The 14,054-nt window shown below is 36.4% G+C and overlaps 1 protein-coding gene across 1 annotated transcript in view; it reads right to left on the reverse strand.

Moving 5' to 3' along the window:
* Positions 1–14,054, reverse strand: part of DOPEY1 (dopey family member 1) — a 60,207-nt gene that overhangs the window by 13,896 nt on the left and 32,257 nt on the right. The window contains exons 18-30 of the mRNA XM_009282711.1: positions 11,510–11,769; positions 8,814–10,821; positions 8,594–8,705; positions 7,443–7,622; positions 4,431–4,556; positions 3,953–4,087; positions 3,358–3,413; positions 2,792–2,896; positions 2,009–2,075; positions 1,523–1,667; positions 1,195–1,274; positions 604–713; positions 291–440 (exon numbers count right to left, since the gene is read on the reverse strand). Coding sequence (XP_009280986.1) covers positions 291–440; positions 604–713; positions 1,195–1,274; positions 1,523–1,667; positions 2,009–2,075; positions 2,792–2,896; positions 3,358–3,413; positions 3,953–4,087; positions 4,431–4,556; positions 7,443–7,622; positions 8,594–8,705; positions 8,814–10,821; positions 11,510–11,769 — 3,534 coding nt within the window. The remainder of the gene's footprint in view (positions 1–290; positions 441–603; positions 714–1,194; positions 1,275–1,522; positions 1,668–2,008; positions 2,076–2,791; positions 2,897–3,357; positions 3,414–3,952; positions 4,088–4,430; positions 4,557–7,442; positions 7,623–8,593; positions 8,706–8,813; positions 10,822–11,509; positions 11,770–14,054) is intronic.

The following is a 14,054-nucleotide window of genomic DNA, read 5'->3' on the forward strand; positions in this document are numbered from 1 at the left end:
CCTTTCCAACCCAAACCATTCTATGATTCTATAAAACGTTAATCACTTTTTTTTTTTCTCTATGAGGAAAACCTTGAAATTGAAAAAAAAAAAATAGACTTGTGCATAGAAATATACCTTAGGTAAGCGAGTTTCACATTTCACATGGTAATCTAAAATAGAGAATATCCCTCTATTTCTCTCAACAGAAATCTGTTGGGAAATTTTGATCCACATTATACATACTCTTTTGTAATGGTATACATAAAATTTGTAACAGCCATCAATATAAGCAGGAAAGAGAGTCTTACTGGTTAACACACGAAGCATCCATCTGGAAGAAACTGGAATCCATAAAGAGGTCAAATGCTTCCTTTTTCCATGCTCTCCTTGTATACTGATACCCACTAAGACTGCTTAATAACTGGACACAGGCTCGATAGCTGGATGCATTGTGAGCACTAAACAAAAAAAAGAAAGTCAACATGAAACAATTTTGAATTGTTGCTTTATAGAAAGTTTGATAGACATCTAATCCTTACCATGCCTGTTTTAACTTAAGTGTCACCCACCAAATTTCAACTGGCTGTAGAGATCTACATCAATTCAATAAATTGTAGATACCTGTGATTACGGAGGTAGGGAACAACATAGTGCATAATATTTACAAGCAAAGGAATAACCCTCTCTTTTTCATCACTGTAGAAAACCATATCCAAGAGATGAGCCAAAACCTATAAAAGTAGAGGAAGATACATTATCACGCACTCTCAAATTGCTTTTTATCTACTATTCAGCATATCCAGAGTATAAAGATCTCATCATTTTCAAAACAAACTAAGGTAAAAACACAGAAGCATAAGCTCCTAGGCAAAGCATTCTACAGGATAAGCTACAAACAAACAAAAAAAATAATCAAAGATTGACTGCGTTATCAGCAGTAAGTAACACCACTAATAATACACAAAGTTTGCCACCAAAAAAGTTTCCTATACTACACATCTGCAAGGCCGTGCTTTTCGCCTCATCCATCTCACTGAATCTTTGTAACTGGGTTAGTAACAAATTTTACATATTGTTACATGACAGGACCCAGAATCCATTCACATCAGTGGTTCCCATCAAACCTTTTTCCCCAAGCTTCTAGTCCAAAGCTTTTCACAATATAAAAGTTTATTATAAGACAGTATTTATTACATCTGAGGAGACATTTACCTCAGAAAGTAAGGTCAATGCATGGACACTATAAACAGATGGAGTTATGTTTGAAGTTTCCATTGCTGGAGACAACATATCTAAATGAAGATAATAATAAAAAAATGTCCAAAGTTAGTTTCCTTACGCCATTATTTACCTTACAAGCATATTTTAATAGCATATATTTTGAAGATGTACAGACTTTGCCAGATACACTGTGTAAGATACTAATGCCTGAACAATACTGCAGCATTTTCAATGTATTCAAATATAGTAAAGCTGTCCTCTGTTCATGTTGGCCTGATAATTAATGTTTTGTTTAAAATAAAGATGAAAATGAAACTACCTTCAACATCTGATTCTAAGTTGTTTCCATCAACCATAATCTTGGGGGAAGGCTTAACCTCTAAGTTTCGTCTTAGCCAAGTAGTCTGTTCCAAGGAGGAACCAGCGATTGCCCCAATGGCATCCACTATCTTGTGCGTTACATCCTGGTAGAAAAAAAACCAAGTGTTTTAAGAACTTTGTGCAGAAGGGCTGTATTTGTTGTCCTGACGTGTTTTTGTAGAAAAATCTATATAACTAATTAAGTATAGAACTGCTTTCAAATCACTTCTGTTCTATATTATCAGTGATTAATAACTCCACAGAAAATGAGATCTTTTTCAACAGATTATAAATAGTACTAAGTAGAAGATACTAAAGAGTCATATCAGACTACAGAACTGATATATCAGTTATATATCTATATCACCTATAGATAATTCTAGTACCTTCAAGCATTTATTGTTCAGTATTTTCAAAAGAGAGATGCAAACAAAAAATTTATTACCTGGAGATCTCTTTGATCTTTCTTATTCTCCAGGCTTGGGTTTTTCATAATGAACTCATGAAGAACACTGAAAAAAAGATAGTAGTAGATATGGATTTTCTTCTCACAGTAATAAGTTCTCTTATTCGGCAATTTTAAGAGCTAGGACAAATCTGAAGAAATTTACGTGCACAATACTTACTTACTAAACCTTCAGTCATTGCTACTTATCAATATTCTAGAAAACATCCTTTCAAGTTTCTTAAGTTAATTTTGATCATACCATAATAGTTTATCAAGAACGTGTTTTACTAAACTATACACAGAAGTATCTTTAGAGACAGTTTACTAGGAAAGACAAATTCCAGAAATTCAAGAAAATGGTCCTTGAAGCTTTATACAGAAAATCATATTCACCATTTTATTTCTAACACTCCACAAACAGCTTTCATGCTGGAAGTGAATCCTTTCTAGTGGGCTGCAAAACTACACATACCTAAGAAATAGTCATTGTAGTTATTTTCTAAGAAAAATCAGAAACTTAAACCTACTGTTTAAAGAGCCTGAATCGCTCAAAAAAGCAGTAAGGTAAGATCATGGCTTATATCATATTATAATATAAAATTTAATGTATGTAACCATTCCTCAGAGAAGATACTAATTTGATAAAACCCACAGAACTCATCCAATAGCTCTACCACTCAAAAATAAGTGATAGAGATTTGAAAATACTAACAGTTCAGTATGATTTCACACACTTACATTTGGGCTTATTTGAAAACTGCAAATATCAAGAGCACTTACCCAAGTATGAGGAATTGTCCCGGAGCTGGAAGACCAACCTGGATGGAATCTTTTAACAGAAGCAGCAGTGCAGCCCAGCTATCTACTAAGCTGGTCACTGGAATCCTAAGAGAGAGAGCAGCAATGGCAATGAAAACAGCATCATCTCCCTCAGGCATTCCCCATTTTCTTTCTACCTCACAATTCTCTTGTCAGATATTGTGAATCAACATTCATACAGAGTCTTTGGTTTTTCATTTAACGTTAGGTGTACTCAAAAGACATGATTTTCAGTCCAAGGTTGGAGTAGTACCAATGAGTTACAGCACAATTAAGATCAGCTTTCCTTGGGCAGGGGGCAGATTTTCTGCAGGATTTTTAGGTGGGGGAAGAAAGGTGATGCAGAACTAGGGAACTTGCAAAATAAATCCCTTTCTTTATGACACCTACAGTTCAAAACCATTCTTTCTTCATGATCTATATTACATAGGCTATTTCTCATCCTAGGGATTATAAAAAGATACAAAATATTCAAATTGTCCATCTGCTTCTTGATGACAAAAATAAAATTTAATTTCTTGTCTTACCTTTGAGTATAAGCATAGAAAAACTGCAACATGCAGACTTCCAGTGAAAGATGTTTCTAGAAAAAGATACAAAACCTCTGTCATCAGGAAGAAGAAAGTGACTTTTTTTTTTCCTCACTTGCCAGGGCAAAACTGACAATGCTATAATGTTACTGCAGTGTCTGAAGATATAGCTTAATTCATTAACAGGACATTACGAATGTCCAGTTAGGCATCTCTCCATAAATTTATTCTTTTCTTTTTTTAATTCCTTCTTTTCCCCACTTCCCTTTCCCACCTGAAAAAAAATCAACCTGATGCTAGGGCACGCACCCGTTTCCCTCATGTAAGCAGCCTATCCCCACAAAACACAGTCTTGTACAGAAGCAGTAAACAGGATTCTGGAGTTGTTCAGTAAATGGTAATGACTTGAGAAGGTATGACTTCCCTCCAAAAGTTCATCCATCTATTAGATATTGTGAAAATTTTCACACTGTACTGAGCAGCAGCATAATTACCTGCTCAGCTTTGTGAACAAAGTATCCATATCATCAGTGTTCTAAGCTTCAGTAAGAGGACATTAAATGAATCAACAGCATCTCTACAGTTTTCATACCTTGTCTTTTGCTATGGCTGGAGGCTGCTTCAAAACTTCTTTCACTGTTTGTATAACAGTCTCCGTTCTCATAACACTGATAGAGCGAACTAGCTCGACCAGCAGAAGTTGTTCTTCACCTGCTGTAGGAATAACCTAAAAGAATCAAATGTATGTCACAGATGATCATCACAGACAATGCCTATGCCAAAATTAAGGCAGCTGGCCTCATGGGATTGAAATGTTTGTGACTAATAGTTCATCTAGAGACTTGGAATCACTTAATCTTTTCCTGAAGACTTCAGGAAGATGATCCCATTCTAAAATAAACTGGTAGCTCCCTGACAGTACAGTTGCTAATTAGAAATATAATATAAATATTCTCCATATTTCGTAATATCTATTTTTTCACTGGAATGTCTGAATTTTCTCCTTACTGCTTCTAAATCACTTAAAGCTATTACCACTATTTGAAGTGACCACTGTAGTATAAACATACCTTTGTCCTAGAAGTATTTTTATTTTGCCTCCTTTCATTCCATACAAACGCAATAGCAGCCATGAAGTGAACACCATGATTCATTGAAATTGGACCCAACAGTTCGAGAATCTGCTGCCTCAAATTCTGAAACGTGGAAGCAGAACACATACACCTTTAGATAAGCACCTCAGCATTATGTTCAAAACAGCTAGCTATAAAGCCATACTTGGATGGTAACTATCACTAACTTTTATCAAAACGGAAGGATGCACTCAGAGGGTTCATAAAGCTCTATTCTACATCTGGTACTCTTCAATCATTTTATTCATGACTAAGACAAGGGAAGATAAAATACACTTGTTAAATTTGCAAATGGTAACGAAGTGGGAAGGAACTGATAGAAAGGTACAGAACTAAAAATGATCTGAGAAACTCGAAAAGCATCCTGAAAAAAGATAAGGTGCAATAAAGGCTTGATCTTTGCATGCAAAGGCAGGGATAAACAACTTTAGCGATTCAGGATGAGAAACTATTTAGATAGCAGTGCTACAGAAAAAAAAGTCTTGGGATTATAGTGGATCACAAACTTACCATGACAACTTTGCAAGGAAGAGGAAAAGAGCATTCATAAATAGCAGCACTTCATGAAAGACACGAAATGTTTCTCCTGAAAGAAGATACCACGTACCATGTCCAGTTTTGGACACCCGTGCTGGTTTTGGCTGGGGTAGGGTTAATTTTCTTCACAGTAGCTAGTATGGGGCTATGTTTTGGGTTTGTGCTGAGAACAGTGTTGATAATACAGGGATGTTTTAGCTATTGCTGAGCAGTGCTTACACAGAGTCAAGGCCTTTTCTGCTCCTCATACCGCTCGCCAGCGAGTAGGCTGGGGGTGCACAAGAAGTTGGGAGGGGACACAGCTGGGACAGCTGACCCCAACTGACCAGAGGGATATTCCACACCATATGACGTCATGCTCAGCATATAAAGCTGGGGGAAGGTTGGCAGGGGGGCACTGCTTGGGGACTGGCTGGGCATCAGTTGGTTGGTGGTGAGCAACTGTTTTCATTTGCATCACTTGTCTTTCTTGGGTTTTAATTCTCTCTTTGTTATTTTCCTTTTCATTACAATTTGTATTATTTTTATATTATTATTTTCATTACTTTTTACTGCAATTATTAAAGTATTTTTATCTCAACCCATGAGTTTTCTCACTTTTACCCTTCCGATTCTCTTCCCTCATCCCACTGGGTGGGGAGTGAGTGAGTGGCTGTGTGGTGCTTAGTTGCTGGCTGGGGTTAAACCACAACACCACCTTACTTCAAGAAATGTACCACAAGCTGACAGTACTCAAACTATAAAAAGAAAGATTAGTGATATGGAATATGACCTACAAGAAGGGGCAGAAATGGGTTTGTAGAGTCAGGAGAAAAGCATATAAGTGGAGATATAACAGTTACCAAATGTGTACAAGGTAATCAGAAAGAAGAAAGGAAGATGATGTGCATGTCTGCCACAAATAGTGATGGACTTGCTTTGTAGCAAGCGAGATAAAGATTAAGAAGTAGGGGTGATGGGGAAATCCTAAAAGAACAAACACACTACTCTGGGAGACTGAAATATTCACTGTTGAAACTCTTAATAATGTGTTTTTTAAGCATGTCAGAAGTTATTGAGGCACACTTGGGTCAGGAAATGTATTTCCTGAGCTGTCTTCTTGTCCTGTTTTCTATGACAAGAAGATTTCAGAAAAAAATGCACTTTCTACCTGTTTTTTTGGAAGCTATTTTTACCTTGGTCAGAAATATTTCAGTAGGAATTGTCTAAGCTTGCAGGAAACTGCTATATTCAATCCCAGAGCTTGACTATACACTTTATGCACTTGCCAAGAGTGTGGTTGCCAAAGCAACCTAGTTGTACTGAAGCTTAAAAAGCTTGCTTATACTTTAGACACAAAATTCCATTCCAGTTTTGTGTGTTTTTAACCACATCCACCAACTCCAAGGCAGCTACAAAAGCATTACCCGAAAGCAATGGAGGTGAAAAATTAAAATAACCTATCCTGATACTACATCGAACAAGCTGAACTCAAACAGGACTTTTTCATATACAGGACATGTTGAATGCTCTTTTGAATACTACAGATTTGGGCAAATTAAAGAAGAGCTGGGATGTATAGAACAGTTAATGTTTAACCAGAGTACAAAATCTTCTTTTTTTACAGAAGCAGCATAATATTATAGGCCATCAACAAGTATGGACCCCCTTCCTTTCAGTGAGTAGGAAGCCCTCTCGGCAGTACAAATATGACCATGGATGCTGTCTGTTCAAAGACATGGAGTCTTAGATAAGTTATTTTTTATTCCTTCAATCTGAATGAAAAAGGTTGAAAAGGATGTAACATAGCATCATCACAAGCAGTATCTGATATATTCAAATTAACTAAGGAAATCTTATTTTAAAACATTTCAAATTTAAATGACAATTTCCTATTTAATAATGTGAAGTATAAGAAGTTTGAACTGCTTCCAATAAGAGGGCTAGGCAGTGTTCTCAGTATAGTTCTATTTGACCCCTTCTCAGGTTCTCTTCTTTACAATTACTAGCTCACTATCTGCTATGACATTTCGCCGTGCACAGTGACATCACTGTATGGGAATTGAATGAATAAAGGAACTAGTTCATAAGTGTCTGAGTACTAGATGTTTTAAGAGGAGAGTTCTCTTTTGTTAAGATTTTGCATGAATGTTTTGTAACTTTTGAGGCATAAAAGTGTGGCTTAAATTTTTTCAGGAAGGATTTCATTTTCTTTGTAGAAAGCAAACCGGTGAGACATTGCTGTCTTGAGTTGATACACTCAAGTTTAAAAGCAGATTCAATACCCATTTACAAAAGCCTTGCCTCTGAGGTAGATGAGTAGATGAGGACAAGGATATTAAAACTCAATTTACATTTAGGGAATGGAACTGGATTTAGTTTGACAAAGGTATTAATGAACAACTTAAATGATATTATCCCTGATATTCTGACCTTTGTTGACCCAAGATTAATAGTGGTAACGGATGCAGCAGCAGCAGCAGTTTTCTCCGAAGAATCTGCAAGGTGAAGGATGCTCCACAGCAAAGTCACGGAAGACATGATCATATGCAAGATAGATAGGATCCCATTGCGTGCTTCAATCAAGTGCTTCTGATCTACATTAACCAAAAGCTAGTGGATTTGAAGGGGAGAGGGGAGGAAGAGCATTAAATATCTACATAAACAGCATAAGTAAAATAGTGTAAATTGAGACTTAATGGACATGGAAGCTTTCAACCTTAACTCTTTTTCAAAATAGTTTTTCAATAATTCTTATAGTATGTACAGATGTACAGGTTTTGAATCTATTAAAAATAATAATTAAAGAATCTTTTGACTGAGTTGTACAATGTATTCCGAACATGTGAGGCCTCATGTGTACAGCAATCGATTTTGTATCATCTGCCTATACCTTGGCAAAACAATTATTTCAAAATTTTAAGTGTAACTAATACTCTAGGCAAAATTATTTACTTGCACAAACAATAAACACTTTTCAGTTACTTTTAAATGAATGGAAAGCAAAGGTGTATAAGAACAAACAAAAAAAAGGCAAAACCAAGATTGCAGAGATAGCAGGGCAAAAATTTCCTTGCAGAATCTGGGCCAAATTCTTAACAGAGACTATGCTCAGAATATCAGATCTAAAAATACTGCTTGACTAAAAAGACAAATTGTGAATATACAGAAGGAGCAGAAACAGAATGTTTTGACATATTGCAAGATGAACACAGTCCAGCCAGAAAGTAACAGGATAGGCATCAGTCTAGGAAGTTCCACAAATGAAGCCAGCTCTAAAAAGTAGCATTTTAGAGGTCTCAAAGTTAAGGAATTCCTATTTCAGTTATTTCAGGGGAACAAAAAAAATCCCCAAAACCAAAGCAAAACAAACAAAAAATCAAAAACTATTCTCTTAAAAGTATAATTAGTGGAAAATTGTTTTTCTGTTTGAGATGTGTATATTATCAATAAAAAACACACTTACAGCTAAGACAATATATTTGGTATTTTTCCCACTCAATCTTCAATTCTGCTAATATAATCACAGTCCTTAATTTGACATGTACTGCATAGGAACCTCTCAGACACCCAGGTAAGTTTACCTGATGATATTGCGTAGATGGATCCAGGAGGCAGTAATGAATTATTGTTGTGATCCCTTCTAATAAAGTAAGAACCATATCTGGGGGAGTGACCGATGCCATCCAGAGAGGCCTAAAATAAGAGATTCATTTTTTTTTTTAAATGGGTTAATCTGGTTGTAAAGTAATTCAACACAATCAAATTTGCTTAAAAAGACTACACACCTGTACATACACATACCTATTATCAGATAATCCTGTTTCATATTTATACTGCTGAATTAAATTATCCAAGTTCCTGCAGAGCTGAAGCGTCACTGAAACAACAACCCTCTGAAGAACTTTTCCCATGTAAGGCAACGTAGAAGTGATAAGGCCAATCCACTGGGGATGCATTTTACAGGCACAGTGCTGGTGTAAAGCTCGTATCACTGCGCAGAGAAACATGCCTTGACAGGTTATTGGCTGGGAATGTAAATACTGAAGAGAAGTCATCGGCTGCTGGGGACCGATGTGCTCCAAGTCTGTTATGACAAAGTCAAAGCCCGTTTCATTTTCCTCAGGTACAGTCATTACTCTGTGTTCCAGCACAATCAGCCGTTGAAGTACTTTTAAAAGCTGTGACTGCAGCGTACTACCATTGTCAAATTCATCTTCAGAAAAATTTATAAGGCTGTCTTCAGAGAAACCTTCTTCTACAGCCACTATGTTTTTTCCAGCCATCTTTTCACTGTGCCATTTCTGTGCACTGAAGATAGAAGACAGCAGACAATGCAGGATCACTTTCTGAACCTTGCACTTGGACAACATGTCTGAAATAAAACTAGGAAATCCCTTTGCAGAGCTTTCTATCACTTTCGCCAACTCAGCAAAGAGAAGTGTCAGAATTTCTATACTCATCATTTGCATATTACGGTTTCCTATTAGATCTTGTGAGGTTACTTTAACATGAGTTGGATAGTGGCTCCGCATATAGTATAAACACAAGGAGATAAGAATTTCTATGTACATAGAGCTCCGGAAGTTATGATTAGAATCAACTGGGATGTGACTGTAGAAATCCTTGCCCATAACAGATATTCGATGCCTGGCGAGAAGATTCTGGAGCAATGAAAGCTGAGGAGTGTATGCATTGTTGACACTGGTAGTGGAGATAGCACTTACAAAAGCTGAAGGATTTGTCTTCAGAATTGCTTTAATTGCAGAAAAAGCATACAATGTCCTTGAAGAGTCATACAGCTGGAGATAAAGCAGCACATGTTGATACAATGGATGGATATTAAAGTTGGGAGATTTTCGCATTCCTGGGGACCCCACATCACTTTCTATTTCTGAAATTTCTCCTTCTCCACAGCTGTACCAGTTTTCTAAATCAAGACCATCACTAAAGAAGACATTTGTTTGTTTAAGCTTTTCTGTTTGTGCTTTCTTCTTCTCTTCATCTTTCTTTTTGGCTATTTTCACCTTAGGTTTTGCACCTGGTTGCTTACCAGCCTCTTTAACAATTGTTTCTTTTTCAGACATTTTTTCTGTTAGCTTTCCTTTAAAGCTGAACTGAATACTACTGTGGCTTCGCTTTCTGGACTTCGATTCAGTGGAAGCAAGAGTGAGATCAGAGAGGGATTGCTGGCTTTCTGCAATACAGGGTGAAGAGTTATTTCTTGAAATTTCATCTCTTAAGCTCTCAAGTCCAGTCTCAGTTGAGGCCGATAGCAACTGGGAGCTGTCATTACTAAGCAAACTACTCTGGCTACTTTGAATATTTTGATCTTCATTTTTTGTCACCTCTACAGAGTTATCCAAAGGACTGAATTTACATGAAGTATCCTCAGAGTATAGACTATGCTTAACTGGCTCAGCTTCTTCTCCGAGACTGCTTACAACTTTGCATATAAGATCTGTAACCACTTGTTGCACAATTTCATCAGGTGAGTCTTCTCGCAGAGTCTGAGAGCTATCTTGAGCACTCAGGCTTTCTGTTTCCACTTCATAACTGATGTTGTCCCCGGTAGATGACTGAGAGCAGCCAGAGTCAGAACTCTGCAGTATTTCAACTTGATGGTCAGGAAGGTCAAAATCAGACACAACCATTGGTATGGTCTCACTGCTGGTACTTAACAAGGAAAGCCTGTCACTCAGAGGGTTGACAGTCAGACTGAAGTTCTCCATTTCATCCATAGCAAGTTGTTTTTCATTGCCTTCTTTAGGTATAATAAGTTGTCCTTGGCTTACAGGCACATGGGAAAATGCTTAAAGAAAAACAAACAAAAAAAATCTTATACACATAATATTTTGTTCTTCAGAATAAGAATTTAGAATTTAAACTAATACTGAGACTTCAAATTATAAAGGCATGGTAAATAGAGTCTTTCCACTTCACAGCAGAAAAAAAAAGTTAATATGCGAACGACACACATTCATATAACCAAAGCAGGATTACTTTAGCAGTAGACCTTAGCAAAACATAATTCTCCCATGAAACCTTATGCAGTCTTATCTGCTTGTGTTTTCATAAAAAAGAATTATTAATATGTTACTAAAATTACACAATACATGCAAACACCTTCAAACCTTAGCAGTATGTTTTCAGCCAGCCCCACATCAGTGGTCCTAATCATAAAAGCATTTCATTTCTTGGCTAAGCCTCAAGCCATATTCTTAAGTTCTACTGAAGTTCAGTAAGTCGTAAGAAAATGTTCAGCATTAAAATACTTGCCTATCATCTTTATTTGAGAACAATAAAACTTCAATGATACTTGGGACACCCAAACTTGAATTAGAAAAACCATGCACAAATGCGCATATAAGCAGTAGCTATTCCAGCACTTTGTTTTGCAAGTTACCCTCAAAAATTTCTACTACATTTTTAATGTTGCGTGCAAATAACAAATAAAGAAATTAAATAAGGAACTTCCTTCAGTCTTCTTGTGTACATACCATCAGCACAGCTAAACTTCTGGATAAAGTGCTTTTCATTTTCTTCTTCGGGGTGATAGGGAGACTTAGTCCAGTAACATTCAGCCTGTACTCGCTGAACAGAAACTCGCTGAGTTTTTGGATGGAGAAGCAGTAAGAGCAAAGGTTCAAGAACCCTTGCAATATCATGTCTTTGAAGCACTTGATTTAACCAGGCTTGTCCCACTGACCACGTAGAACCATCCAAGCTATTAAGGCTGTCCAGCATGATAAACAAAGATCTAGAATAGAAAGAAGAATGAACCTAGCACAAATTCTACACTACTCACAGAATAATCCCATTTTAATCTGATATATGATAAATTTCAACATGTCAGTACATACTCCAGTGTCTGCTCCATATAAAACAGTATTTTCTTTGGAATCCAAACTTTGCAACTTGAAGCTTTATATTTTAGTCTAGCCTAATGAAGAAATGGCCAGGAAGAGCTAGTAATAGAAGTCAGTTAAGATAGCTGCTCTAATAGTAGCAGTTGTATAGTCAGTTCAAGTATTTGTACAGCTATTAGCATAACAAGCTTTGGTTACCTACTAAGTGCTAGTGCAGTACAAACAGATAAAACTTTAAAAGCCAATTCACACAGATGCATGGAAAAGAGTTCAAAGATCTTTTCTTCAAGAATGGAGAGGAGAAATATACTTGACAATTCAGCACTTCCTACTGTCATTATTTTCTTCTTTTAATAGTTATTGCCTTTAGAATCCTTTCCAGACTTAGGGAAAAACAATATATATATTGGACTCTGAATTTTACCGACTGTTTTATATCCTTCAGTAGTACACATTCATAAACTTTTAGCTGTATGTACAGAATTTATCACCACTTCTGCAATGAGTGACAGTATGAAGCCAAAGAAATAACCTTTTTACTCCACTTCCTACAGCTAAGTATACATTAGAAAATTTAAATAAGCACTTTTCCACAACATTTGTGCTAGCTGAGGAAGACAAGACTAGTTCAGAGTCTGGATCATTCAGTTTTTTTCCTAAGAAGGTAGTCTGATATCTGAACGCAAAACAGAAATCCTCTGCTGTTTGCCATAAATGACATCTTACAAAAAAAACACAGATCAAACAAGAGAACTTTCATATCTTAGTGTTTACTTGCAATTTTGTTCTTAAGTTTTCTTAGCTTTTGTCCTGGTTTTGGCAGGGATAGAGTTAATTTCCTTCCCAGTAGCTGGTACAGTGCTGTGTTTTGGATTTAGGATGAGAATAATGTTGATGATAACACACCGATGTTTTAGTTGTTGCTAAGTCGTGCTTACGCTAGTCAAGGGCTTTTCAGCTTCCCATGCTCTACCGACTGAGAAGGCTGGAGGGGCACAAAGAGCAAAGGTTCAAGAACCCTTGCAATATCATGTCTTTGAAGCACTTGATTTAACCAGGCTTGTCCCACTGACCACGTAGAACCATCCAAGCTATTAAGGCTGTCCAGCATGATAAACAAAGATCTAGAATAGAAAGAAGAATGAACCTAGCACAAATTCTACACTACTCACAGAATAATCCCATTTTAATCTGATATATGATAAATTTCAACATGTCAGTACATACTCCAGTGTCTGCTCCATATAAAACAGTATTTTCTTTGGAATCCAAACTTTGCAACTTGAAGCTTTATATTTTAGTCTAGCCTAATGAAGAAATGGCCAGGAAGAGCTAGTAATAGAAGTCAGTTAAGATAGCTGCTCTAATAGTAGCAGTTGTATAGTCAGTTCAAGTATTTGTACAGCTATTAGCATAACAAGCTTTGGTTACCTACTAAGTGCTAGTGCAGTACAAACAGATAAAACTTTAAAAGCCAATTCACACAGATGCATGGAAAAGAGTTCAAAGATCTTTTCTTCAAGAATGGAGAGGAGAAATATACTTGACAATTCAGCACTTCCTACTGTCATTATTTTCTTCTTTTAATAGTTTTAGCCTTTAGAATCCTTTCCAGACTTAGGGAAAAACAATATATATATTGGACTCTGAATTTTACCGACTGTTTTATATCCTTCAGTAGTACACATTCATAAACTTTTAGCTGTATGTACAGAATTTATCACCACTTCTGCAATGAGTGACAGTATGAAGCCAAAGAAATAACCTTTTTACTCCACTTCCTACAGCTAAGTATACATTAGAAAATTTAAATAAGCACTTTTCCACAACATTTGTGCTAGCTGAGGAAGACAAGACTAGTTCAGAGTCTGGATCATTCAGTTTTTTTCCTAAGAGAAGGTAGTCATATCTGAACGCAAAACAGAAATCCTCTGCTGTTTGCCATAAATGACATCTTACAAAAAAAACACAGATCAAACAAGAGAACTTTCATATCTTAGTGTTTACTTGCAATTTTGTTCTTAAGTTTTCTTAGCTTTTGTCCTGGTTTTGGCAGGGATAGAGTTAATTTCCTTCCCAGTAGCTGGTACAGTGCTGTGTTTTGGATTTAGGATGAGAATAATGTTGATGATAACACACCGATGTTTTAGTTGTTGCTAGGTAATGCTTACACTAG

Source organism: Aptenodytes forsteri, unplaced genomic scaffold, assembly GCF_000699145.1.
Source record: "Aptenodytes forsteri isolate BGI_AS27 unplaced genomic scaffold, ASM69914v1 Scaffold245, whole genome shotgun sequence".
NCBI classification, from domain to species: domain Eukaryota; kingdom Metazoa; phylum Chordata; class Aves; order Sphenisciformes; family Spheniscidae; genus Aptenodytes; species Aptenodytes forsteri.